Raw genomic sequence first — 27,511 nt, forward strand, 5'->3', positions numbered from 1 at the left:
AACCCAGAATCAGACCCACAAATGGCAAACTAATCTTTGACAAAACAGGGCAAAACATCCAATGGGAACAAGACAGTCTCTCTTGCAAATGGTGCTGGGAGAACTGGACAGCAATATGCAGAAGAATGAACCTGCACCACTTTCTTACACCATACACAAAAGTAAACTCAAAATGGATGAAAGACCTAAATGTTAGACAGGAAACCATCAAAACCCTAGAGGAGAAAGCAGGCAACAACCTCTTTGACCTCAGCTGCAGCAATTTCTTGCTTGACACATCTCCAAAGGCAAGGGAATAAAAAGCAAGAAATGAACTATTGGGACCTCGTTAAGAAAAAAATTTCTTCATTACAAAGGAAACAATCAACAAAACTAAAAAGCAGTGGACAGAATGGGAAAAGGTATTTTCCAATGACATATCAGATAAAGGGCTTGTATCCAAAATCTACAAAGAAATTACCAAAATCAGTACCCAAAAAACAAATAATCCAGTGAACAAATGGGCAGAAGACATGAATAGACTCTTCCAAAGAAGACATCCAGAGGGCCAACAGACACATGAAACGATGTTCAACTTCACTCATCATCAGGGAAATACAAATCAAAACCACACTGAGATACCACCTCACACCAGTCAGAGTGGCTAAAATGAACAACACAGGAAACTACAGATGCTGGCGAGGATGTGAGAAATGGGAACCCTATTGAACTGTTGGTGGGAATGTAAACTGGTGCAGCTGCCTTGGAAAACAGGGTGGAGGTTTCTCAAAAAATTAAAAATAGAACTACCCTATGACCTAGCAATGGCACTGCTAGGAATTTACCCACGTTTTCACTCTTATGTGGATCTTGAGAAACTTAACAGAAGACCATGGGGGAGAGAAGGGGGAAAAAAGTTACAAACAGAAAGGGAGGGAAACAAACCACAAAAGACTCTTAAATACAGAGAACAAATTGAGGGTTGATGGGGAGTGGAGGAGAGGGGAAAGTGGGTGATGGGCACTGAAGAGGGCACTTGTTGGGATGAGCACTGGGTGAGTATGGAAGCCAATTTGACAATAAATTATATTTTTTTAATGACAATAAAGAGCTTCATGCTTATCTTGCAAAGTGAAGTGTGAAGAAATAAAAGGTCATCTCATATGGTATTGGTGTTAGGATAAATATTCATATTGCATTGTCTGGAAAACCTGAAAATAAGTTGCTGCAGTGATGCTCGTGAAGGGGCTTTAGGTAAATAGATATTAGGAAAATATGTTATCATTATAGCAGCAGTCATAAAACACTAGTTAAAGCCCTGTCTTAGTGGACACTGGTTAATTATTGATCCTACTCCTAATCAAGTTGGCTATCACTGTATTCTTGATTTACTCACTCACATTTATAACTGTCATAACCAAACTGTAGTATAGGTTTTTCCCACTGTTTACCTCAAAATGAATAGCCAAGCAGATGAAAATAAAGGGAAGAGATGGAAGGAGGGAAAAGCACCTCATTTGTCCCCAAAATTGGAACAGGAGTGAGTTAGGAAGAACAGGATCAGGTATAAATTTTTAAAAAATGAAAATACAGCTACACTTCTGAAAATCTATTATATTAATTCCATTTTTTTAATTTTTTTAAACGTTTATTTTTGAGACAGAGAGAGACAGAGCATGAACAGGGGAGGGGCAGAGAGAGAGGGAGACACAGAATCAGAAGCAGGCTCCAGGCTCTGAGCCATCAGCCAACGCGGGGCTCGAACTCAGGGACTGCGAGATCATGACCTGAGCCGAAGTCGGACGCTCAACCGACTGAGCCACCCAGGCGCCCCTATTAATTCCATTTTCAACGCATCGTTTATTCCATTTCCATGACTAAAGATAATCCTTTGTACTTCCTTGATGTTATTAAATTCCTTGGGTCTGCTATCTTAGAGGAAAGCATGTTTCCCTGTTGTATAAAAGAAAAGCTGAATTGACGGAGGCTGATGAAAAAATAAGGTAACTGCCAAATACTGTGGGAATCCTCACAAATGGCCCGTATATCAACACTGTACACTATGTTTCTTTTGATGTATCCCTAATAAAATAAATTAATCGTCAAAAAATAATAAATAATAAATAATAAAAATAGAACTACCCTATGACACATCAATAGCACTACGAGGAATTTATCCAAGGGATACAGGAGTGCTGATGCATAGGGGCACACATACCCCAATGTTTATGGCAGCACCCTCAACAATAGCCAAATTATGGAAAGTACCTAAATGTCCATCAACTGATAAGTGGATAAAGAAGATGTGGTTTATATATACAATTGAATGCTGCTTGGCAACGAGAAAGAATGAAATTATGCCATTTGCAGCAACACGGATGGAACTGGAGGGTATTGTAATAAGTGAAATCAGTCAGTCAGAGAAAGACAGATATTGTATGTTTCACTCATGTGTGGAACTTGAGAAACTTAACAGAAGACCATGAGGGAAGGGAATGAGAAAAGATAGAGAGGGAGGGAGGCAAACCATAAGAGACTCTTAAGTACAGAGAATAAACTGAGGGTAGATAGGGGTGTAGGGAGAGGGGAAAATGGGTGATGGGCATTATGGAGGGCACTTGTTGAATTGAGTACTGGATGTTGTATGTAAGCAATGAACCATGGGAATCTACCCCCAAAACCAAGAGCACACTGTACACACTGTATGTTAGTCAATTGGACAATAAATTATATTTTTTAAAAAAGCCTTTTTGAGTGGGACCCCTTAACCAATAATGTGGTTATCTCTCTCCTTCGGGTAAGCCAGCCACACTCCTTGGTCTGTCTCCCTACCCACTTCCCACTTGAATTCAACTCCACGTGGGCAGGGGCAGTGGTGTCTGGTTGGTTCATTGCCCTCACTGCATACACTAGTGCTCCATGAATACCTGACCAAATAGGGAACAAAGGGACTCTATCTCTTACCAGGGCTTCCCAGGATCCTCCTAATACCTCAAACGTTACCTATTCTGCCTATGTGCTGCCTCATTCACTCGGTACCCATGTGGGTGTCCTCACACTGACACTAATTCCCCACAGGGTGGAGGACATCTGGTCTCTGAGCCCTCACTGGGTCAGTCTCCTGAGCACTTGCTGAGCACCCACTGTTGACGTTCCACCAGATTGGTGAGAGTGATGCTCCCCATACTCTCTAAGTCCCAGGATGTGGGTCCAGACAGGGCTGGGAGTGGGGAGGTATGGGGTGGGCTCTCTTAGGGGTTGACTCTGTCTTCTATCCCCCTCTGCTGTCACACTGTGCCCACACCCTATCTGTGACTCTCCAGGACCAGTTTCCAGGAGAATCCCTCAGACCTTTGCCTTCTCAAAGGAATCACAGATGTGTGGGATCCAGGGTCCAACAGCCCCTTCAACTCACAGTCCCTTCACTGCTCTCTTGGAGAGGGAAGCCCCTCCTGCATTAGCTAAAGCCCATTCATATTTTCTGTTGCTCCAGGCATCCATTGTTTTCATCAAAGAAAGGAAGAATACATCCATACCTAGAGGAAGCCAGGAGGGCATCATATCAACTGTCCTGTGGGTGCTACCTCTTGTCATATCTAGTGTCACTGGCTCCTGACTAGAATGGAGCCCCAGAGGGCAGGGTGCTCTGTGCTCTGTGTATTGGATCACAGTCAGTTCCTAAAGAAGTGCCTGCACATGGTGGGGCTTCCTGTAGGTTTGATGAATGAATGAACCCAACCAGCCCCATCACAGATATTTGAGTGGGGCTCAGACCCCCAGGTGGAGCCTCAAATCTCCTTTTCAAATGGGAAAACAGCCCAGATGAAGACCTGGTGATAGTGAGGGATAAGCAAAAACTTCATCATGGAGAAAGGACAATGATAACCCAGCACAGCACAACCCTGCCAGCAGACCTTTCCACAGGGCCAGGTGCACTTTCCCTGTGGAGCCCCACTGAATCCCTATAACTCTGCCCCAGTCAGAGGAACAAACTGAGATTCAAAGCCTGTACATGGCCAAATCCAACTGAACTGTGGAGAGGCTGGGTGCTCACCTTGTAAACAAGACTTCCAGCACCTGTTGGGTGGTGAAAAAGCTCTGTATGTGCCCAGAAATGTGGAGACATAGGTAGGGTCTCTGCAAGGAAGGTGGGCACCTGATGTCAAACTTGCTTCTTCAGCAGGCCTGCCTGGGTGGTCCACACTGCACAGGTCTCATTCATGTTCACAGTTGAGGCATTTTTACCCTGAGGTGGAATAGAGGAGGGACACACAGTCAGAGACAACACCATCGCCACTAGAAGGGTTGGGGTCCAGAATGCAGACCAAACCCCCAAGCCCTCAGTGACTTGTGGCAAGAGAGAGAAATAGGTGCCCACAGTTGAAAAAAAGGATCTTGGTATTAAAACTAGAATTTTAGGTGGGGAATGACCAAGCATGTTAGTATCTCAAGTCAGATTGTTAGCTATTGACGGCACCTCCTTGCATTACCAGCATAGACCCTGTGATTTTCTTTAATGTTTATTTATTTTTGAGAGAGACAGAGACAGAATGCGAGTGGGTTAGGGGCAAAGAGAGAGGGAGACACAGAATCTGAAGCAGGCTCCAGGCTCTGAGCACAGAGGCTGATGCGGGGCTCAAACTCACAAGCTGTGAGATTATGACCTGAGCCGAAGTTGGACACTCAACTGACTGAGCCACCCAGGCACCCCGACCCTGCGATTTCTGACAATACATCCCATTCTAGAGATGAGAAGACAGAAACTTTTTCTGGGGTAGGAGGGATTAAGATAATAGGACATGTGGGATGTTCCGTGCAGCACTGTGACATGGTAACAGAAGGGAATCATGTCAAAGTCCTGCATCAGTGAAGGGATGAATGGGTGTGATAACTGGTCTCCCTTCTAGAATGCCATGCAGCCCAGTGAGGCTCCTGCTCCTGACTTGGAGGGACCCCAGGGATGTGTCCCTTGGCAACCAAACTGCAGAGCAGCAGACCTACTACTGTGAACCCCATGTCCCTTTGGGCAAAAATCTCCCTCATCATGATCATGTGCCAGATTTAAAGAAGGTATGGAAGGATGGTCAGGCCAACAGGGACACCTGGGAACAGGAGTTAGGAAAATATGTACAACAATGCAAAAATACTCTAGACTGAATGGGACATGAAATGGTGCCAGGTCTCTTTTCTGATATTCCTACAAATAAGTGGACAGTGACTTCGCATCTGGCCATGGCAGGGGCTGGGCCATGAGGGCAAGTTTGAGGAGAAAATGGGGATCCAGAGTCATCTTGGAGCAGAAGTCTGTGAAGGAGACAAGGGGAGTATCAGTGTGGCTTCTAGGACTTGGAATCCTTTTAGCTACCTCTGGGACCTAGGTTTTGGGTCTCCCTGTACCTACACTCGCCCTGAGCCAGTGCTGCATCCTGTTGGTGGTGTGGGGCATCCTCCTGTCCTTCATGGAAGTGGAGCAAATTATCTCATTGTTCAGCTCCTTCCCTAAAGACAGTGCCCAGCAGCTGAGTAGGTGGCCTCAGAGCCCTGTCTGGCTGCCTTTACTGGTCCTCAGACCCAGGTGACTCTATTCCAGACATACCACACCACAATGTGCACAGACCTCCACCAAAGAGGAAAAACCACATAGTTTGAGGACCTTGGATGAACCCTGGTACAGGTAAGAGGCACCCCAGGAATCCTTTTTCTACCCTACCCACCATGACATCAGTGTGGACATGATGGGACACCAGGGTATCCACTGCCTCCAACCTCCTCAAGATCAGGGCAGGACCTCCCCACATGTCCATCTTTCCTTGAAACTGAAAAGTAGGGGATGGGACTTCCCAGGAATGGATCAGAGAGGTGACCTGACCTGAACTGAACTTACCTAGACCACTCTGTATTACTTTATGGAACTTCCTGAAAAAGCCTGAGGCATTCGGAGTGAGAGTTGAGCCAATGCTTCCAACATCCAAAAAAACTTCTGGAAGCCAGAGCCCCAGTAATCCAGCAAACAGCAAAAGAACATCTTTCACTATGGAGTGTCTCCAGCCTAATAAGCCTGGCATGGGATTGTACTAGAATATGCATGCCTGGTTACTGGTGTTCCAAGTTCTGTTGGGGTGTATTGTCAAGGAAGTGACTTCACTACCTAGGATCCCCTACCTGAATTCCCTTCTGGGATAATATCTATGCAAGACACCCAAATATATAAATCAATTAATCACAAACATAAACAAACTCATTGATAATAATACCATAATAGTAGGGGATTTTCACACCCCATTTATAGAAATTGACAGACCATCTAAGCAGAAAATCAACAAGGAAACAATGGCTGTTTCTACTGTACCAGATGGACATAACATATATTCAGAACATCTCATCCTAAAGCAGCAGAATACACATTCTTCTCAAGTGCACATGGAACTCCATAATAAATCACATACTGGGTCACAAATCAGCCCTCAACAAGTACAAAAAGATCAAGAATATACCATGCATATTTTCAGACCACAATGCTATGAAATTTGAAATAAACCATAAGAAAAAATTTGGAAAGACCACAAATACTGGGAGATTATAGAACATCCTACTAAAGAATAAATGGGTTAACCAAGAAATTATAGAAGAAACTAAAAAATACATGGAAGCCAAAGAAAATTAAAACATAACAGTCTAAATCCTCTGGGATGCAGCAAAGGGGGTCATAAGGGGGAGGTATATAGAAATCCAGGCCTTCCTATAGAAAGAAGAAAAGTCTCAAATACACAACTCAACCTTACATCACAAAGGAGCCTGAGAAAGAATGGCAAATAAAGCCCAAAATCATCAGGAAACAGGAAATAATAAAGATTAGAGCAGAAATCAATGATATATAAAAAAAATAGTAGAACAGATCCATGAAACCAGAAGCTGGTTCTTTGAAAGAATTAACAAAATTGATAAACCCCTAGCCAGACTGATAAAAAAGAAAAAGGAGACGACCCAAATAAATAAAATCATGAATGAAAGAGGAGAGATCACAACCAACACCACAGAAATACAAACAATAATAAGAGAATATTGTGCCCAATTACATGCCAAAAAAATTGGGCATTCTGGAAGAAATGGACAAATTCTTAGAACATATAAACTACAAAAACTGAAACAGGAAGAAATAGAAAATTTGAACAGACCCATAACCAGTAAAGAAATTAAATCAGTAATCAAAAATCTCACAAGAAAAAAGAATCCAGGGCCAAATGTCTTTCTAGGGGAATTCTACCAAACATTTAAAAGACTTACCACCTTATCTTTTGAAGCTGTTCCGAAAAATAAAAATGGAAGGAAAACTTCCAAACTCATTCTACGAGGCCAGCCTTATCTTGATTTCAAAACCAAAGACCCCACTAAGAAGGAGAATTATAGGCCAATGTCCCTGACGAACCTGGGTGCAAAAATTCACAACAAGATACTAGCAAACTGGATCCAACAATACATTTAAAAAAAGTATTCACCACAATCAAGTGGGAATTATTCCTGGGATGCAGGGCTGGTTCAATATCTGTGATCCATCACATTAATAAAAGAGAACCACATGATCCTCTCAATAGATGCAGAGAAAGCATTTGACAAAATACAGCATCATTCTTGGTAAAAACCCTCAAGAACGTAAGGATATATGGAATTTACCCCAATGTCAAAAAGGCCATAAATGACAGATACACAGCTAATATCATCCTCAATGGGGAAAAACTGATAGCTTTCTTCCTAAGGCAGGAACATGACAGGGATGTCCACCTTCACCACTGTTGTTCAACATACTGTTGGAAGTCCCAGCCTCAGCAATCAGACAACAAAATGAAATAAAAGCCAGCCAAATCAGCAGGAAGAAGTCATACTTTCACTCTTCAGAGACGACATGATACTCTACGTGGAAAACCCAAAAGACTACACCAAAAAAATTGCTAGAACTGATACATGAAGTCAGCAAAATCACAGGATATAAAATCAATGTACAGAAATCCATGGCATTTCTATACACCAATAATGAAGCAGCATAAAGGGAAATCAAGGAATCGATCCCATTTACAATTGCACCGAAAAGTATAAAATACATAGGAATAAACGTAACTAAAGAGGAAAGCAATCTATACACTGAGAACTACAGAAAGCTTATGAAAGAAATTGAAGAACACACAATGAAATGGAAAAGTATTCCATGTCCATGGATTTCAAGGACAAATATTGTTAAAATGTCAAAAGTCCCCAAAGAGATCTATATCTGCAGTGCAATCCCTATCAAACTACTACAGCATTCTTCACAGAGATAGAACAAACAATTCCAAAATGTGTATGGAACCAGAAAAGGACCCAAAAAGCCAAAGTAATGTTGAAAAAGAACCAACTGGTGGGGCACCTGTGTGGCTCAGTCGGTTGAGTCCAACTTCAGCTCAGGTCATGATCTCCTGGTTAATGAGTTTGAGCCCTGCGTCAGGCTCTGTGCTGACAGCTCAGAGCCTGGAGCTTGCTTTAAATTCTGTGTTTCCCTCTCTCTCTGGTCCTTTCTCTCTCTCTCTCTCTCTCTCTCTCTCTCTCTCTCTCTCTCTCTCATAAATAAACATTAAAAAAAAATTTTAAAGAAACCAAACCAGGAGGCATCACAATTCCAGACTTTAAGCTGTATTACAAAGAGGTAATCATAAAAACAGCATGGTGCTGGCACAAAAACAGACACATAAATCAATGGAACAGAATAGAGAACCCAGAAATGGACCCATAAATGTATGGCAAACTTATCTTTGGCAAAGCAGGAAAGAGTATCCAATTGAAAAGAGACAGTTTCTTCACCAAATGGTGTTGGGAAAACTGCACAGTGACATGCAGAAGAATGAACCTGGACCACTTTTTTACACCATACACAGAAGTAAACTCAAAATGGATGAAAGACCTAATGTAAGACAGGAAGCCATCAAAATCCTAGGGGAGAGAACGGGCAAGAACCTCTGACCTCAGTTGCAGCAATATCTTACTTGACATATCTCCTGAGACAAGTGAAACAAAAGCAAAAATGAAATATTGGGGACTCATCAAAATAAAAATCTTCTGCACAGCAAAGGAAACAATCAGCAAAACTAAAAGACAACGGATGGAATGGGAGAAGATAATTGCAAGTGACATATTGGATAAAGGGTCAGTATCCAAAATCTGTAAAGAACTTATCAAACCCAACACCCAAAAAACAAATAATCCAGTGAAGAAATGGGCAAAAGGGATGAATAGATACTTTTCCAAAGAAGACATCCAGATGGCCAACCGACACATGAGAAAATGCTCAACATCACTCAACTGTCCCCTGCTGATGAAAGGCCTTTGGCTGGCACCTGCAGGATCTTTAGTCCTTGGGAGGCAATAAACCTTCTTCCAAAAGGAAAGTAAATGTTCTCTCCCAGTGCTCCCCAGAGATCCCTGCACCATGCTATGCACTCCAGGACCAATTCCCTCCTTCCCAGGAGTGCACGCCACAGCTCTGCTCTGGAGAAAGTTGAGCACTTCCAAAAGAGTTTGAACTCTAAATGCTCGCACCTGCCAAGCTCTCTCCCCCAACTGCTGAGATCTTTTTGCCACTCCACAGACAGATTTTCTGAGTTTTCCAAGTGATCTGACCTCAATACAGCTATGTTTGAGGAAAAGGAAAGCCCAGGGCCCCCCTACTTCTCTGCCATCTTAACTCTTCCCACTTCTGCCCATTTTTTAATGAGGCAGAATGAGGTTTGGCTTTTTGCTATTGAATTGTATTAGTTCTTTTTATATTTTGAATATTAACCCCTTGCTGGTTAAAATTTGCAAATATGTGATTCTGTTTAGATTTCTTTTTCATTTCATTTCATTTCATCTCATTTCACTAAGAGCTTCATTTACTGGGCAAGAGCTTTTTAGTTTGAGGTACTCCCACTTGTTCACTTTTGCTTTTGTTGCTTTGCTTTTGATATTAAATCCAAAAATTCATTGCCAAGACTGATGGCAAATAATTTATTCCCTATGTTTTCTTCTAGGAATTGTATGATTTCAGCTCTTATATTCAAGTCTTCAATCCATTTTGAGTTGATTTTTGTATGTGGTATATGGTAGTGGTCAGTTTCATTCTTTTATATTGGCTGTCTAGTTTTTCCAATACCATTTTTTTATTGTTAAGGTTTATTTATTTTTGACAGAGAGAGAGAGAGATACAGAGCATGAGCAGGGGAGGAGCAGAGAGAGAGGGAGACACAGAATCTGAAGCAGGCTCCAGGGTCTGAGCTGTCAGCACAGAGCCTGATGCGGGCTCAAACTCATGAACCACGAGATCATGACTTGAGCTGAAGTTGGATGCTTAACCAACTAAGCTACCCAGGCACCCTGATACCATTTATTGAAGATACTATCCTTTCCCCATTTTATATTCTTGTCTCCTTTGTGGTAAATTAATTGACCATACAGGCATTGGTTTATTTCTAAGCTATAGTCGTTATTTTTTAATTTTTTAAAGTTTATTTATTTATTTTGAGAGAGAGTGTTAACAGGGAAAGAGCAGAGAGGGAGAGAGAGAATCCCAAGCAGACTCCATGCCGTCAGGAAGGAGCCCGATGTGGGGCTCAATCCCACAAACTGTGAGATCATGACCTGAGCCAAAACCAATAGTCAGATGCTTGACGGACTGAGCCACTCAGGCGCCCCCAGCTATAGTTATTTTTAATACTCTTTTTCTTTAGCCTTTATATTACCATTTTGTAGTTAATACACCATTCTAACTAGAATTACAGTTTTCTATTTCTGGGTATCTTTCATTTTTACTAGAATGTTACTTTCACATGTTTTTATACCTCTAATTAACATTTTTTTTTTTTTACTTCAGCATGAAGAATTCTTTTTAGTATCTTGCAAGGCACATCTCAGGCAAGCTGAGGGGGGAATTCTTCCACGAACTCTCTCTTGTTGGTGTGTATCTTCCAGTTTTGCATTCTCCACGTTCTTTTTTCCCTCAATTGTGGTGAGTGGGAGTGGAGCAGGTTTGCTGACTCCTTTGAATCTGCAGTCCTTACCAAAGTTCTCTTTGTTTATTCTCAGATAGAGATGTGGGCTAGAAACCTCCTGGATTATTTGATGTAATGTACAGAGGCACATTTGTTCAGTTATGAATGCTAATTAGTTCATTTTAAAGGGGGAGAGAAAAAAAGGAACAACTTATGCTGCCATAATGCTGACTTCCCTCCTACAAATATGTTCACAATATTTCTAACTCTAATCCACTGCCACATGGATCATTCTAAACTCCTCCTTGCCTGTCCTCTCAATTCCCACCCCAACACTGAGAAACCAAATTCCAACCATCTGTTCACTTCATTGTTTAATTACAGTGTGCATGTATAACAGTATCAGAATTATTAACTTGCACTTCTGTGGGAAATAATTTTATCAGAGTACAGTGTTTATGTGCAATTACTTCTGCCTTAGTCTTTTAGACTCCATCATTTCCAAAGTCACTTAGGTTAACTCATTTCATTCCTCTATCCCCTTCAGAGAGGCTATTTTGTACATTTATAATACAATTGGATTATCTTATCACATTCTGCATTCTTTCCTGAAACCTTTAGACTTAACTAAATAATTTTTCTTTAACTTTTCATACATTAAAGTTCACTCATGTTGTAAAGTTCTATGGATTTTGAAAAATGAATAATGCCACATATCCACCACAACAGTATCATACAGAATAGTTTCACCACCCAAAGAAATCTTTTATGCTTCCTCTAGTTAACTTCTCTGCCTCCTGCTTCCTCCCTGACACCCACTGGTTTTTTTTTTTAACTGTCTCTATAGTTTTACCATTTCCAGAATGTCACATAAGTAAAATCATGCAGTATGTAGCATTTTCATATTGGCCTTGTTCACTTAGCCATATATTTAAGGTTCTGCTATGTATTTTTACAGCTTAACAGCTCATTTCTTTTCATTGCCAAATTATATTCCATTGTAAAGGTGTAAATGAGTTTATCCAGTCACCTATTGAAAGACATCATGGTTGCTTCCAGTTTTGGGTGATTATAAATGGTATGCATGTGCCTATTGTTTTTACTTTTTGGTCCTCTCAGCTGACAGAACAAGGAAATCTATGTTTGTATACAACCTATGTATATACACATATCTATAAATCTTTCTTTTTTAATTTTTAATGTTTATTTATTATTGACAGAGAGACAGAGCATGAGCAGGGGAGGGGCAGAGAGAGAGGGAGACACAGAATCCAAAGCAGGCTCCAGGCTCTGAGCTGTCACAGAGATCATGACCTGACCAGTTGGACACTTAACGAACTGAGCCACCCAGGTGTCCCTGAATATTTCTATATGTATCCATTTGTATGCAATGCTGAGAATTTCTGTTGTTCCACTTCCTCACCAGCATTTGGTCTAGTCACTGTTTTGTATTTTAGCCATTCTAATAGGTGTATAGTGGTATTACATTGTTGTTTTAATTTGCACTTGCCTAATGATAGATAATGGGGAGCATCTTTTTATATCCTTGCTTGCCATATGTGTATCTTCCTCATGAATGGTCTGTTCATGTCTCTGCCCATTTTTAAAAATTGAGTTGTCTTCTGGGGTGCCTGGGTGGCTCAGTTGGTCAAGAGACCAACTTCAGCTCAGGTCATGATCTTACAGTTCGTGAGTTTGAGCCCCACATGTGGCTGTCTGCTGTCGGTGCAGAGCCCACTTCGGATCCTCTGTCCTCCTTTCTCTCTACCTCTCCCTGGCTCTCACACTCTCTCTGTCTTTCAAAAATAAATAAATATTCTTCTAAAAATAAAATAAAAATAAAATCAAGTTGTTTTCTGGTTGAATTCTAAGAATTATTTGTATATTTTGGGTACACTTCATTTATCAGATATGTGTTTTACGAATATTTTATCCCATTAATTATAATAAAATCCAACTTCTCATATTTTTTTTTGTGGATTATCCTTTTGGTGTTATATCTAGAAATTCACCACCAAACCTGAGGTCACCCAGATTTTCTCCTATATTTGCTCATAAAGTTTTATACTTTTGTGCTTTACATTTAGGTATGTGATACATTTTGAATTAGCTTTTGTTAGAAGTATAAGATCTTCAAGAGAATGCAAACACAAGTGACAGACTCAGAGAAAGTATTTGTATGAACCTTTCATGAACTATTCATAAAGAGATATGGATCAAGTCTAAGATATGTATAGGTTTAATATTCAGTGAATGGTTTGGGTAAAAGTGTCAAGGAGAGGATCAGGATCATGGTCAAGTTAAGGGTCATAGTCAGTAGCATAGTGAATATGAGAGTCAGGGTCAGAGTTGTATGAGCAAGAGAAGTAAGGGTCAGGGTGAGAATGAGTTTCAGTGTCTGTTTCAGGGTCACAATGACGATCAGGGTCAAGAAGAGTGGGTACATGAAGTTTCAGCAAGGTTCAGGGAAAGGCTGGGGCAAGTATCAGGGTCTTGATGAGGATCAGGATCTGAGTAATGTTAGGTTAATGGTGAGCGTAAGGTTGACAGTTGAGTTTAGGGTGATTTTGAGTGTCAGAGTCAGAGTAAGCATTAAGTAAAGGTCAAGATAAAGATTCATCTTCAGAGTAAGGGTTTGGGTCAGAGTCAGGGTGATCATCACAGTCAGGATCAGGTTGATTAGCTTCATAGAGAGGACGAGGAATAGTGTGATGGTCACAGACAGAGTCAGGGATCAGCTCAGGGTCATGTTGAGGGTGAGAATCAGAGTCAGTGTTTGCACAAAAATCGAGGTCAGAGTCAGGTTAAATATCAGGAACATAGTCATAGTCAGTGTTGGGTGTGGTTCAGGGTCATATCCTGTGTAAAGGTCAGGGTCAGTTTTTAGGCCAGAGTCAGGATAGGAGTTAAAGTGAGAGTCATTTGACAGAATTAGGTCTGTATCATGTTTGGTGGCAGAGTGAAGGTCAGTCAAAAGTAATCCTTTTTTTTTTTTTTTTTTTAATTTTTTTTATTTATTTATTTTTTTTACTGAAATAATTTATTTTTTTATATGAAATTTATTGACAAATTGGTTTCCATACAACACCCAGTGCTCATCCCAAAAGGTGCCCTCCTCAATACCCATCACCCACCCTCTCCTCCCTCCCACCCCCCATCAACCCTCAGTTTGTTCTCAGTTTTTAAGAGTCTCTTATGCTTTGGCTCTCTCCCACTCTAACCTGTTTTTTTTTTCCTTCCCCTACCCCATGGGTTCCTGTTAATTTCTCAGGGTCCACATAAGAGTGAAACCATATGGTATCTGTCTTTCTCTGTATGGCTTATTTCACTTAGCATCACACTCTCCAGTTCCATCCACGTTGCTACAAAAGGCCATATTTCATTTTTTCTCATTGCCCCGTAGTACTCCATTGTGTATATAAACCACAATTTCTTTATCCATTCATCAGTTGATGGACATTTAGGCTCTTTCCATAATTTGGCTATTGTTGAGAGTGCTGCTATGAACATTGGGGTACAAGTGGCCCTATGCATCAGTACTCCTGTATCCCTTGGATAAATTCCTAGCAGTGCTATTGCTGGGTCATAGGGTAGGTCTATTTTTAATTTTCTGAGGAACCTCCACACTGCTTTCCAGAGCGGCTGCACCAATTTGCATTCCCACCAACAGTGCAAGAGGGTTCCCGTTTCTCCACATCCTCGCCAGCATCTGGAGTCTCCTGATTTGTTCATTTTGGCCACTCTGACTGGCGTGAGGTGATACCTGAGTGTGGTTTTGATTTGTATTTCCCTGATAAGGAGCGACGCTGAACATCTTTTCATGTGCCTGTTGGCCATCCGGATGTCTTCTTTAGAGAAGTGTCTATTCATGTTTTCTGCCCATTTCTTCACTGGGTTATTTGTTTTTCGGGTGTGGAGTTTGGTGAGCTCTTTATAGATTTTGGATACTAGCCCTTTGTCCGATATGTCATTTGCGAATATCTTTTCCCATTCCGTTGGTTGCCTTTTAGTTTTGTTGGTTGTTTCCTTTGCTGTGCAGAAGCTTTTTATCTTCATAAGGTCCCAGTAATTCACTTTTGCTTTTAATTCCCTTGCCTTTGGGGATGTGTCGAGTAAGAGATTGCTACGGCTGAGGTCAGAGAGGTCTTTTCCTGCTTTCTCCTCTAAGGTTTTGATGGTTTCCTGTCTCACATTTAGGTCCTTTATCCATTTGGAGTTTATTTTTGTGAATGGTGTGAGAAAGTGGTCTAGTTTCAACCTTCTGCATGTTGCTGTCCAGTTCTCCCAGCACCATTTGTTAAAGAGGCTGTCTTTTTTCCATTGGATGTTCTTTCCTGCTTTGTCAAAGATGAGTTGGCCATACGTTTGTGGGTCTAGTTCTGGGGTTTCTATTCTATTCCATTGGTCTATGTGTCTGTTTTTGTGCCAAGTCAAAAGTAATCCTAATGAGACAGGAAAGCTAAAGGGACCCCATGAAAAACTGAATTTTTTTGCTCCTATTTTTGCTTCTATTCTTGCTAGGACCTACACTCCCACCTTATGCATGCTTTATAGAACAGATAATATGTGTCCTCCTTGTGAAGATCAAGGATTTAATGATTTCTTTGGAGTCTTCCAGCACAATAGATGACATCTAAGGAGTGACCTGTGGGATCATCATGAATGTTTTCCAAGACCACTGCCTCATCAAGACCCCTAGCTCTAGGGCATAAGTGACTTATGGAAAACACCTAAACACTCATCTTTGTTCCTAGGTTACTAAAAAGACACAGGCACCAAATAACCATCCTCAATAAAAACCTCAGAAACCAAGCAAAGAGACTCACTCTTTCTAAGTCTCCCAGATGCTCTGTCCATATCTACACCCCCTTTATAATAAACTCTACTCTCACTTCCTCTCAGCTCACATTAAATTTCTATCATGTATGAAGCCAAGGACCCTTTTGACTAGTCCTATGGGCTCCTCCCTGGGTCCTTGGACCCAGCCAGCCTGCATCACTAGGGTCAGTTTCAACATGATGGTAACCAAGTCAAATTTAATGTCAGAATGAGTGTCAAGATGAGGGTTAGGGTTAGGGTCAATATAAAGTTCAAGGTCAGGATAATTGTCAAGTTCAGAGTCCACCTCAGAGTGAGGGTCGTATCAAGGATTAGGTAAGACTGAGGACACGGTGAGGACCACAGTCAGGTAAGTGTGAGAGTATCAAGCTCATGGTAAAAGTAATGGCTAGCTTTGGATTCAGGTCAGGGTGAGAGTCAGTAAAGATTCAGTTAATACTGATTCTAGGTCAGTGTTAGCTTCAGAATCAGAGTCAAGGTCAGGGTTTTTTTTTTAATGTTTATTTTTGAGAGAGAGAGAGAGAGACAGAGCATGAGCATGGGAGAGGTGGAGAGAAAAGGAGACACAGAATCCAAAGCAGGCTCCAGGCTCCGAGCTGTCAGCACAGAGCCTGATGCAAGGCTTGAACCCATGAACCATGAGATCATGACCTAAGCCAAAGTTGGAAGCTCAACTGACTGAGCCATCCAGGCTCCCCAAGGTCAGATTGTTTTTAATGTAGGGTGATTATCAGAGTCAGGTTCAGGGTAAAGTTCAGGGTCAGGGTCAAGTTGGTCAGGTTCAGTATGAGGTTCAGAATAATGATCAGCTTGAGGATCAGTATTAGGGTGAATGTGAAAGTCTCAGAGTAAATTTGAGTATTGGTATTATTTTAGATTTAGGTTGAAGGTCAAATAAAAATAGGGTGTATGGTGAAATTGAGTAATATGGGTCAAATGTATAGTGAAGTTGAAGATGAGGGTCTGGGATAGGTAGGCTTTAGGCTTGAAGTCAGGGTTTGGGTGAAGGTCAGTATAAACATCAGATTCTTGGTGATAGTCAGGATCAGGCTGAGAATGAAAGTTATGGTCAGGATTAGTCATAATGAGGAATATATTGGGGTTCAGAGTCTGTTTCATGTTCATAGTGTTGCATCCACACGACTCCTGAAACAGAATGCTATGGGCACCAGTGACAGTCATGACAAAGTTTATTGCAATAAGAGGCAAGGCCGACCGATCGGGACCAACACTCTTGATCAGAGTGCAGCCCTGAACAGCCGGGGTATAGAGTTTTTAAAGCCAATCACATAGTTTTATCATTACCTGGGAACAGAACAGAGAAACAGTTCCCAGATGAGTTAGAAACAGTTGCTGAATGAGGTGATTATTTTAGATTTTCTGCCGCTAAGTTGCAACCAGTGGATCTCCTTGACCTTGCCTCTGATGCTCTTTTCTTTGAGCTTTTGTTTCCTTCATTGGTAAAGCCTGATTTACAAGAGTATGAAGCGTAATTTACAAGAGTAAAGCAAAGCTGTTTTCTCTTGACCTTCAGTGTCAGAACAAAGCTGTTATTTTTCAAGCTACCCATTAGCCCTACACTACAATTTTACTCTTAAAATAGTCAGGGTCTTGGTGAGAGGAAGGTTCAGGTAAGAATAAGGATCAAGTTGAGGGACAGGGTCAGTGTCAGGATGAAAGTCATCATCAGGAAAGCTTGCTAGCTTAAGTCAGTATCAGGGTCTTGGTAGTAGTAGTGTCAGGATCAGCTTCAGGATCAAAGTCAGGGTGTTAGTGTCAGGTTGGTGATCAAGGTCAGTGTGAGGGGTCAGGTGAAGTGTTAGGTTCAGAATCAGAGTCAGCCTGAATGCCAGGGCTTTAGTAAGTTTCTTGGCCAGGGTTCATATGAAGGTGAAGGTAAAGGTCATGATCACAGGGTGAGCCACATGCTGAGAGTTAGAGTCCATGTCACAGTTATAGTAAGGTCATAGTGAGGGTCAATTTCAGGGTAAAGATCAAAACAAGATTCCGGTTGAGAGTCAGGGTCAGAATCAGGGTGAAAGTTAGAGTCAGGTAAGGTTCAGGGTCTAGTTCAGCATCAGGATCAGTATGTGGGTGAAAATGAGAGATATTAGCATGAGGGTCAGGGACATTTGGGAGAGTAAGAGTGTCTGTAGGGGTGCCTGTGTGGCTCAGTCGGTTAAGCGTCCAACTGCGGCTCAGGTCATGATCTCACAGTTTGTGAGTTCCAGCCCTGCATCAGGCTCTGTGCTGACAGCTCAGAGCCTGGAGCCTGCTTCGAGTTCTGTGTCTCCCTCTCTCTCCCCCTCCCCACCCCTGCTCACACTCTGCTTTCTCTCTCTCTCTCTCAAAAATAAACATTAAAAAAAAAAAGAGTGTCTGTAATTGTCAGGATCAAGGTCAAGTGGGACTTGGTAAGTGTCAGTGATGAAGTTTTGGGGTAGTGGGGGGTTTGTGGGGTCCAGAGCTGATGGCCAAGAAATAATTCTTAAAGACATCTTTGGTGCAAAAAGGTGATTTTATTAAAGCATAGGGAGAGGACCCAGGGGCAGGAAGAGCTGCACTGTATGTGTGGGGGGTAACCATTTTATGCAGATGGGGGAGAGAGAGTCTTCAAAGAGACTGTCACATGCTAAAGACTTACTGGAGGTCTAGATATTGTCAAGCTAAGGTTGGTTTCCCCTTTAGCAAAGCATTAACATTAAGATAGTAGGGAGTTCCTGGACTTTAGACTATAATGGGATTGCCTTTTCCTGGTAGACTGGTGGAGACTCTTATCAGTTTAACCATTTGGTTTTGTTTTTTTTTTTTTCTGTTCTTTCCTGGTTTTGCCAGGAGTGTCCAAGGAATATCATACATGTCCCACAGTGGTGGGGGTGGGAGGAGGGGGTGTTGTTAGCCTGCACTTTGCCCTCAGCTTGCCCCATGCTCCCTCTTCATCAGGGTCAGGGTAAGGTTAAATGCGAAGTTAAAATTCAAAGTCAGCCCATGGGTCCAGGTGAGATTAAAAGTGAGGTTAAAGTTCAGAGTCAGCCCAAGTGTTGCAGGATTTTTTTTTTACCTCAATACAGGGGTTCATTGTCTTTCTGCTTTGAAGAATGAAGAGGCGGACACAATAAAATAAGCAGCAGGCAAAAGCTTATTAGAGTATGAGAAAGTAAGAATAGTTTGAAAGCTCTCTTTACAGAGAGGGGGCATTTGAAGGTGAATAACTATGACTATAAGCAAGGGTCCTTGTTTTATAAGGTTTTGGTACCCGCCTCCTAACTGCCTACTTGCTTGTTTCTTCTCAGGTCCTACCGTTATTGGCTAGGTAACTCGAAATGCCTAGTCATTCTGGGGCACCTGGGTGGCTCAGTCGGTTGAGCGTCTGACTTTGACTCAGGTCATGATCTCACGATTTGTGAGTTCGAGCCCCGCGTCAGTCTCTGTGCTGACAGCTCAAGCCTGGAGCCTGCTTCGGATTCTGCGTCTCCTCTCTCTGCCCCTCCCCAACTTGTGCTCTGTCTCTCTTGTCTCTCAAAAAAATAAATAAATGTAAAAAAAAAATTAAATGCCTAGTCATTCCCCTAGTCATTCCGATAAGGGACAAAAAGGCAAGCTAAGGGCCAAGCACAAGCTAGCACAACCCTCCACCCCAGGGTGGGATATGTGTGATATTCCCTAGGCACTCCTGGCTGCCCAAGAACAAAGGGAAGGACAGAAAACAAATGGTTAAACTGATAGTCTCCATCAGTTTACAAGTATCTCATCAATAGCCTAATCAGGAGCTCCCTACTATCTTAATGATAATGCTTTGCTAGAGGGGAAAACAACCTTACCCTGACAAGAGCTAGGTCTCCAGTAATCTGTAAATCCTCTTTAGCATATGGAAATCCCTTTAAGAAACTTCCTCTTGAATTTACATCCCCCAAAATTCCACAGTGTATAAGCAGTCACTCTGTACAACCCCAGTGCAGCTCTTCCCGCCCCTGGGTCCTATCCCCATGCTTTGATAAAATCACCTTTTTGCACCAAAGATGTCTTCAAGAATTCTTTCTTGGCCATCAGCTCTGAACCCCAACATCATCCCAAGACTCCATCAATTCCTTTTTGATTGGCTTGTTTCTATTGTATGAGAGATGGTCTGTGACCATACTGTTCCTTGTGGGTCATACATTTTATGGTCTACTACTTATTTTTAGTTAGCTCTTTTGTGAAATTCCTAAGGGAAACCTGAGGGACAGTAGGTGGTGTCCATTACTTTCTTAAGAGAAACCTGAAGCCCTAGGGGCTTTGCTGTGGTCAGCCACTCCCAGCATTGTTCCAAAATATGTGTTTTTTCCCCACCCAGGGACCTCAAGTCCTGATCTTTCCCTCTGTGCCTGTTTTATCCTATCTTTCCTATCATACTGGGATCAAGGTCAATGTTAGGGTCAGGATCAGAGCAGGGATATTGCTGTAATATTTCATTCTTTTGTTTATAATCTTGCTTCTAGCATTAATTCAGGTACTGCTATCAAAACAAAAGAAACATTATTCTTTCTGCTAATTTTGGTTTTATTTTTCTGCCGGAATGGTAATGGATTTGGAGTACTCATTGTGTTACAGAACCAGGCTGGAACGTTGGCGGAAAAAACAAGCAGCACTCAGAGATCTTGGAGGATTGGAGACTTATTTATTTAACACCAGCGGGCTCAGAGGAGACTGTTTCTCCAAAGATCTGAGCCCCGAATGCAAGTGGAAAGGGTAATTTATAGTTGTCAGATTCCGTATCTGTGGGGATTTTCACGCGGCAGCAAACAGGGCAAGAAGAAACCTCCCCCCACCCCCCCAAGAGGGGTCTCTAAGCTACAGACCAGAGCTGGTTTTAGTCCCATCAGCCATCTTTGGCGCAGTACTTTATTCATTTCTCCAACAATTGGCCCAGTAATTTTAATTGTATTATTAGGGACCATCAGATCCTGATAATTCATACCTCTGAAAAATCAAAATATTCTAAGTTTTACTCCTTTGTAGATTTATAGCCAGATGCCTGGGTGATAGAAGTGCAAGAACATGCAGTATAGTTTTAATAGATTTCTGTCCTTAAAAAAAAATGTTTTGCAACTTCTAAATTTCATAGTTTACAGAATAATTGAAAGAAAATTTAGATGTTGAATTTCCCACTACAATTTACCTGATAATTGGTCATCTTCCTTTCAGCATTTGAGAAATGGTTAGGTGCTCCCAAGGCTAGATAGTTCCAAATTTATGGAAAGTTTGTCTTCATTAATTGAGCCAAAATAGCTTTTGACCATTCTTTTCAGCTTCATACAACAACAGAGTAAATCTAGTCTTTCTTTCATATGGCTTTTCAGTCTCTCTCCTCCTCCTATGCACAGTAGTGCAAGTCTTTTTGCAAAGGTGAGGCAATTAACAACTATCCTGTAAGGGTTAAATTGTAGTGTAGGGCTAACCTGTAGCCTTAAGAAATAACAGCTTTGTTTTCACCCTATAGGTTAAGAGATAACAGTCTTATCCTATCAATCAAGGGATGGATTGTGTTTGATTGGATTGGGGCAAGGGTATGTCTAAACTGTTTCAACCCCCATCTGGGAACTATTCCTTTGTTCTGTTCCTAGGTGATGATAAGACGATATGGTCTGCTATAAAAACTCTGCACCCTGGCTGTTGAGACCGCACTCTGCTCAAGAGCATTGGTCCTGTTTGGTTGGCCTTGCCTCTCATTGCAATCAACTTTGTTGTGACTGCCACTGGTGCCCATAGCATTCTGTTTCAGGGGTCGTGTGGATGCAACAATCCCATCTGAGCAGGCCCTAGGTTCCCATTAATGGGCTGAAATTTCCTGAGGGGCACAGTAGGAAGACAGTGGCCTCCACCTGGGCCACGATCCACACTTGAAAGTATTCACTGCCTGATTCCCTGGGAGGCTGTCACTCTCTTGATGGGTCCTGACATCCTCACACCCTAAGTTTGGAAGGATGGCTGGGTGTTCTGAGTGCCTTCCCTTTGGACCCTGAACTAGACTACCAAGACTCCAAAACCAAAAGCCAGAGGTTTGAGTGCATAGAACCAAAGGTAAGACTTGCTGAAGGCTGGAATGAGATAACAATCTCACCCCCAAACCTTCCTGGCTGAAGAGAAAACAGCCCCCCCACCCCCCGTGTCCACCTCTGATTGGTGTGTCCTGCCCCTTAGGCCTGTGCTTCCTGCCCCTCCCCCACCTGCATCCTCCATCCTGGGATCACTCCTGTTGAGCCCATCAGAGACTTTCCTGGTTATTGGATACTGAAAGTTTTGCAGAACACTCCTTGCTAACATTTTCATTTCGATTTTTAAACCCAGTGAACCTGGCCCTGCCATGATTCCACCCTAGAACCCTAAAATGGTGATGCTTATAGGGTTTAAAGGCTGAAGAGAAAGGAGAATAGTCCGGGGAATGACAGGAGAAGGTTGGCACAGCAGAGGCAGGCAAGATCTCTGCTTCCCAATCCTGGGATTTGAGTCTGAGGAATTATGGAGCCAACGGTTTTCCTATCTGAAAAATAAGGGATGTGTTGAATGTTTCCCATGATCCCCTTGAACTCTAAATACTACAGGGAGGTATTCTGTGGTATTAGAGTCATGAGATCCTAGAACTTTTTCAAGCTAAGGCGCTATGGGCAAGGAATTGGAAAATTGAGATGGGTGGCCTCTTGATTCCACTGAGCCTGAGATGAATAAGTCATGGAGCACCTGGGTGGCTCAGTTAGTTAAGCTTCCCACTTCAGGTCATGATCTTGCTGTTTGTGAGTTTGAGCCCTGTTTCAGGCTCTGTGCTGATAGCTCAGAGCCTGGAGCCTGCTTTGGATTCTGTCTCCCTCTCTCTCTGCCCCTCCCCCTGCTCATGCTCTCTCTCTCACAAAAATAAATATTTAAAACAATTTTTTAAATGAATAAATTGTCTTCCAACAACGTGTCTTTCAACAAGAATGCCACAGGACCACATTTCTGGAGAGCTTTTTCTTTACTTTTTCTTTCTTTTTTTTTTTTTGACGACCCTTTCCCCTGCAACTTTTTCTTTAGTCTCTGCCTGCCTGGCCTTTCTTCAGGCTATTTTAGTACTACCCAGTGGTTACTTAAGGCTACTATCCTCTGCTCTAAGGAATTAAGTATCCAGGATCATATCTAGAAAGCAGAGCTAAAGGAAAAGGAACCAACTGCTTACACAAATCAGGGACAGACAACTGAAAAAGAACAGAATAGCCAGGAAGACCAGCAAACCAATTTAGTCTTTATTAAAGTGTCAGGGTAGGGTAACACCATGAAATGTCAGAGCCTGAGCACTTGAAGAACACAGAGGAAGGATTTAAGGGCTTCTTATGGATGTAGGCCTGGGTTTCCAGGCTAGAGAGAAGGCAGTGGGTGATTCAGATGTTCACAAGGACTTCAGGAAGGCCCTATATTTGGCCAGGAAAGGGGCAGACAGAGTATTTAGCTCTTGCCGAAGTTCCTGTAGAGCCCTTTCCTGCTCTTGCTGCTCCCCCACCACCTGTGTCCTGTAATAGTTGATGTAGAAGTTCACCCAGTCATCCACTATAGTCACCATGGCTTCTTCAGGGATAGAAGGATTAGGAAAGACCTGCAGGATGAGGGGGTGGCAAGGGAGAATGTGTTCAGCAGTGCAATTCAGGAATAACTCACAAACTCTGACATCTTCCTGTCTCTGAATTGCAGAATTCCATTAACTGCACCATTACTCTCCCAGCTCCAAATTATCCTCCTTTGTCTGCCCACACCCACCCACAAAGAGTCAGGCCTGTTCTTTTGAAACAGTACCTGGGCTTACCTGCTGATCCAGCAGAATATTAAATTCCTTCATTCCTTTGGAAATGAGATCCTTATTGGCTTGAAGAAGGGCCATCTGCCTGGGTTAGAGAAAGAGACTGAATTTAAGTATGCTTTTTCCTCATTCCTGGGTATTTCCCCGAATTCTCTCATCCCCCTTAAAGATATCTGGTGCCTTGCAGGACCACTTCTCCAACACTTTTCAAGTCTGCCCTGCTCTGAGATCACATTTGTCCCAGGTTGGCTCACCTTCAGGTCCAACAGTGCTATGTACGTCTCCCCCACACTTTCCAGGGTATGTATGTCCCTCTCTAAGCTAAATGTAGACAAGGAGTCAAGTGTCAGCCTAAGAGGGAAACGCCCTGCATCTAGGTTCTGAAGGAGGGTGATAGGTCAATCAGGAGATGGGAAGGTGGGGAGAGGTTTCCCTGAAGTTAAAAGATAGCAAGGCCAAGAAAAGCAGATAAGTGAGGAGACCTAGAAAACCAAACGAGGACAGGTCCTTGTCATCTGCCCCACATCTTGGCATCCATGCTCCAAAATTAAAATTTAGGCCAACAAAACTAATATTAATTGACTCCCTGTTAATATGACAGACACCTTTTTTTTCATTTTATTTTAATTCCAGTATAGTTAACATACAATGTTATATTGGTTTCAGACCTATGATACAGTGATTCAACAATTCCATACATCACCCTGTGCTCATCATGACAAATGCATTCCTTAATCCCTATCACCCATTTTACCCATGTCCCCATCCACTTCCCCTCTGGTAACTTTTCTCTCTGTCTCTCTCTCTCTCTCTCTCTCTCTCTCTCTCTTCCTTGCTTGTTTGTTTTGTTTCTTAAATTCCTCTTATAAGCAAAATCATGCAGTGTTTGTCTTTCTCTGCCTGACTTACTTTGCTTAGTTCCACTTATATTCTCAAGCTCCATCCATGTCACAAATGGGAAGATGGTATTCTTTTCTATAGCTGAATAAGATTCTAATATTTATATTCTATGTATATATATATATATATATATATATATATATATATATATACATAGTATATACATATATATACATAGGTATATACATATATATACATAGGGATATACATATATGTGTGTGTGTGTGTGTATATATATATGTATATATATATGCCACATCCATCTATCGATGGACACTTGGGCTGCTTCCATAATTTGGCAATTATAAATAATGCTGCTATAAAAATAGGGGTGCATGTATCCCTTTGAATTAGTGTTTTTCTATTTTGGGGATAATGAGATACTTTTAAATCATCACAACAATGTGATGGTAATTATTCTCCAATTCATTGATGATATATTAATAGCAGCTACATTAATCATTTGTGTCAGAAATGGTTTCAAGCATGTATTGAGGTATTTCTCCTTATAAAACATCCTATTAGACAGGGACTAATAGTAGTCACATTTTGCAGATGAACCACCTATAAGATGTGGGGAATTGTACTCTACAGGGCCGTGCTCCATAAGAATGGAGACACATCTGTCTTGTTCTCAACCATATCATCAAGTATTCAACAAAGCAGAAATGCTTTTCTTCTTTTTAAATATTTTCCTAATGTTTTCCATTTTCAGTAGATGTTTTTCAAATTTCAAAATCAGCACATGCTAATTGAAGTATTTTGAAACAATACAAAAATGTACACTGAAAAAGTTGGTAGTTTTGTTTCCTCCCCCCAACAAAGTAACCAGCATTAAAGATGTATTTATTTCCTGTCACATCTTTCTTCATTCAAAAACCAACATTTATAGGTACATATATATTCATAAAGGCTTTGCTGATTTACTTTTTTGTTTATAGTATGTTCTTAATTAACAGACAGCAAAATTGATTTCCCTTTGGTGTACAATTTATGACTTTTATTACATAGATTCATACTCTCACAATCAGGACACAGAACATTTCCATCACCACATAAAGCTCCTTCATGCTACCCCTTTGTAGTCACCCCCACTCCCCTCCCTAAACCTTGCCAACCACCGATCTGTTCTCCATCCCAACAATGTAGTGTTTGTGAGGATGTCTTATAATGGAATTCCACAGTATGTAACCTTTGAGTGTGGCTTCTTTCACCCAGAATAATGCCTTTAGCATTCAGGCAAATTGTTGCAAGTAGCAATAAGTTGTTCCTTCTCATTGCTGGGTATGCATCACATGGATGCACTATAGTTTGTTTATTCATTTACCCACTGAAGGACATATGGATTATTTGCATTTGGGGCAAGTATGAATAGAGCTGCTATAAATATTTTTATACGGATTTTTGTGTGAACATGTTTTCATTTATCTAGGGTAAAAAAATATTTGTTACCACTGAGGGAAATGATTGCAATACAACCTGGCAGGGAACCCGTATACAGAATTTATGACAAACTCTTATAGTTTGATAATGAAACAGTCTGGTTTTTTAAGTTGCCAAAAGACTAGAACAGATATTTCACAAAGAAGATACACAAATAGACAATAAGCATATGAAAGGACATTCAACATTATTACTCAGCAGGGAAATACAAATTAGTGCTACAAAGTGATACCACTGCATGCCCACTACAATGACTAAAAATTTAAAAGCCAGATTAAGTGTTGGTGAGGATATGGGATGACTAGAATTGTCATACATTGCTAGTGGGAGTATAAATGTTACAACCACTTTGGAAAACAATTTGGCAATTTCTTATAAAGTTCAACATACACTTACCACGTGACCCAGCAATTTCACTCCTAGGTGGAGTTCATGAGAAATGAACATACATGTCTACAAAAACACTTACATGCAAATGCAAATGTTCACAGCAGCTTTATTCATGAAAAAAAAAAAAAGGAAACAACCCAAAAGTCCAATAACCACTGAATAGATATACAAATTGTGGTATATTCACACAATTAAATACTACTCAGCAATGAAAAGTAACAGATTAATGGTACTCATGACAACATGGATGAATCTGAGAATAATTCTGCTGAGCTAAAGAAGCCAGACATAAAAGATTATATACAGTATAATTCCATATCTATGAAATTCTCGAATAGGTAAAAATGATCTATAGTGAAAAAAGCAGATCAGAACACAAGAGTAGAGGGGCACCTGGGTGGCTCAATTGCTTAAGCGTCCAACTTCATTCAGCTGAGGTCATGGTCTTGCGGTTTGTGAGTTTGAACCCCACATTGGACTCTCTGCTGTGAGCACAGAGCCTGCTTCAGAGCCTCTGTTCCCCTCTCTTTTCCCCTTTCCTGCTCACTCTCTCTCTCTCTCTCTGTCTCTCTCTCTCAAAATAAATAAATAAACTTAAATATATTTTTTAATTAAAAAAAGAACACAAGAGTGGAGATTAAAATGCAAAGCTGCCCAAGGGAAATTTTTTGGACAATAGAAATATATATAAATTGATTATGACAAGCATTTTCATGCACTGTTAGTAGGAATATAAATTGGTAAAGCTTTTTAAAGGGATAACTTGACAAAACTTGTTTCAGTTAAAATACACATATGATTCAACCCAATGATTCTGCCTTGAACTCTATTTTAAAGAAAAGAATGAAATTATTTGTAATAATGAAAAGGTAGACAAACCCAAATGCCTATTACTATGAGGAATTATTAAAGAAATTATGGCACATTCATAGTATGGAATGACATGCAGCTATTAAAATAAATGAAGTCGATATATATGTGCTGATATGAAAAGATCTCTATTATAATGTTAAATGAATCATAATTAGAGCAGGCTACCCCAGGCTGCAAGTATGGGAGTATGGGAGTAAGGATTAAATGTAAAACTATATATTTCTGTGTGTGTGTGTGTGTGTGTGTGTGTGTGTGTGGTTAACATTGTGTACTATTCTACACAAATGCGCGC

General features: G+C 41.2%; 1 protein-coding gene and 1 long non-coding RNA gene across 2 annotated transcripts; both read right to left on the bottom strand.

The window, feature by feature from the left end:
• Positions 1 to 4,064: 4,064 nt before the first annotated feature.
• On the bottom strand, positions 4,065 to 6,058 carry LOC109495050. The gene is made up of 2 exons (XR_002150232.3): positions 5,864 to 6,058; positions 4,065 to 4,225 (listed from the first exon to the last, which is right to left on the bottom strand). It is a non-coding gene; the product is annotated as an uncharacterized LOC109495050 (long non-coding RNA).
• A 16,985-nt stretch (positions 6,059 to 23,043) lies between these two features.
• Positions 23,044 to 23,994, bottom strand: AHSP (alpha hemoglobin stabilizing protein). The gene is made up of 3 exons (XM_003998693.5): positions 23,868 to 23,994; positions 23,620 to 23,698; positions 23,044 to 23,412 (listed from the first exon to the last, which is right to left on the bottom strand). The coding sequence occupies exons 2-3, from the start codon at positions 23,692 to 23,694 to the stop codon at positions 23,209 to 23,211; spliced, it is 279 nt and encodes a 92-aa protein (XP_003998742.1). The 5' UTR covers positions 23,695 to 23,698; positions 23,868 to 23,994; the 3' UTR covers positions 23,044 to 23,208.
• Between the last annotated feature and the right edge of the window lie 3,517 nt (positions 23,995 to 27,511).

This window comes from Felis catus, chromosome E3 (genome assembly GCF_018350175.1).
Source record: "Felis catus isolate Fca126 chromosome E3, F.catus_Fca126_mat1.0, whole genome shotgun sequence".
Taxonomy (NCBI): domain Eukaryota; kingdom Metazoa; phylum Chordata; class Mammalia; order Carnivora; family Felidae; genus Felis; species Felis catus.

Excerpts from the sequence above, each read along its gene's own strand:
- AHSP (XM_003998693.5), bottom strand. The coding sequence starts at position 23,694 with ATGGCCCTTCTTCAAGCCAATAAGGATCTCATTTCCAAAGGAATGAAG. Across the intron at positions 23,413-23,619 it reads ATATTCTGCTGGATCAGCAG|GTCTTTCCTAATCCTTCTAT; the intron begins GTAAGCCCAGGT and ends CTCATCCTGCAG.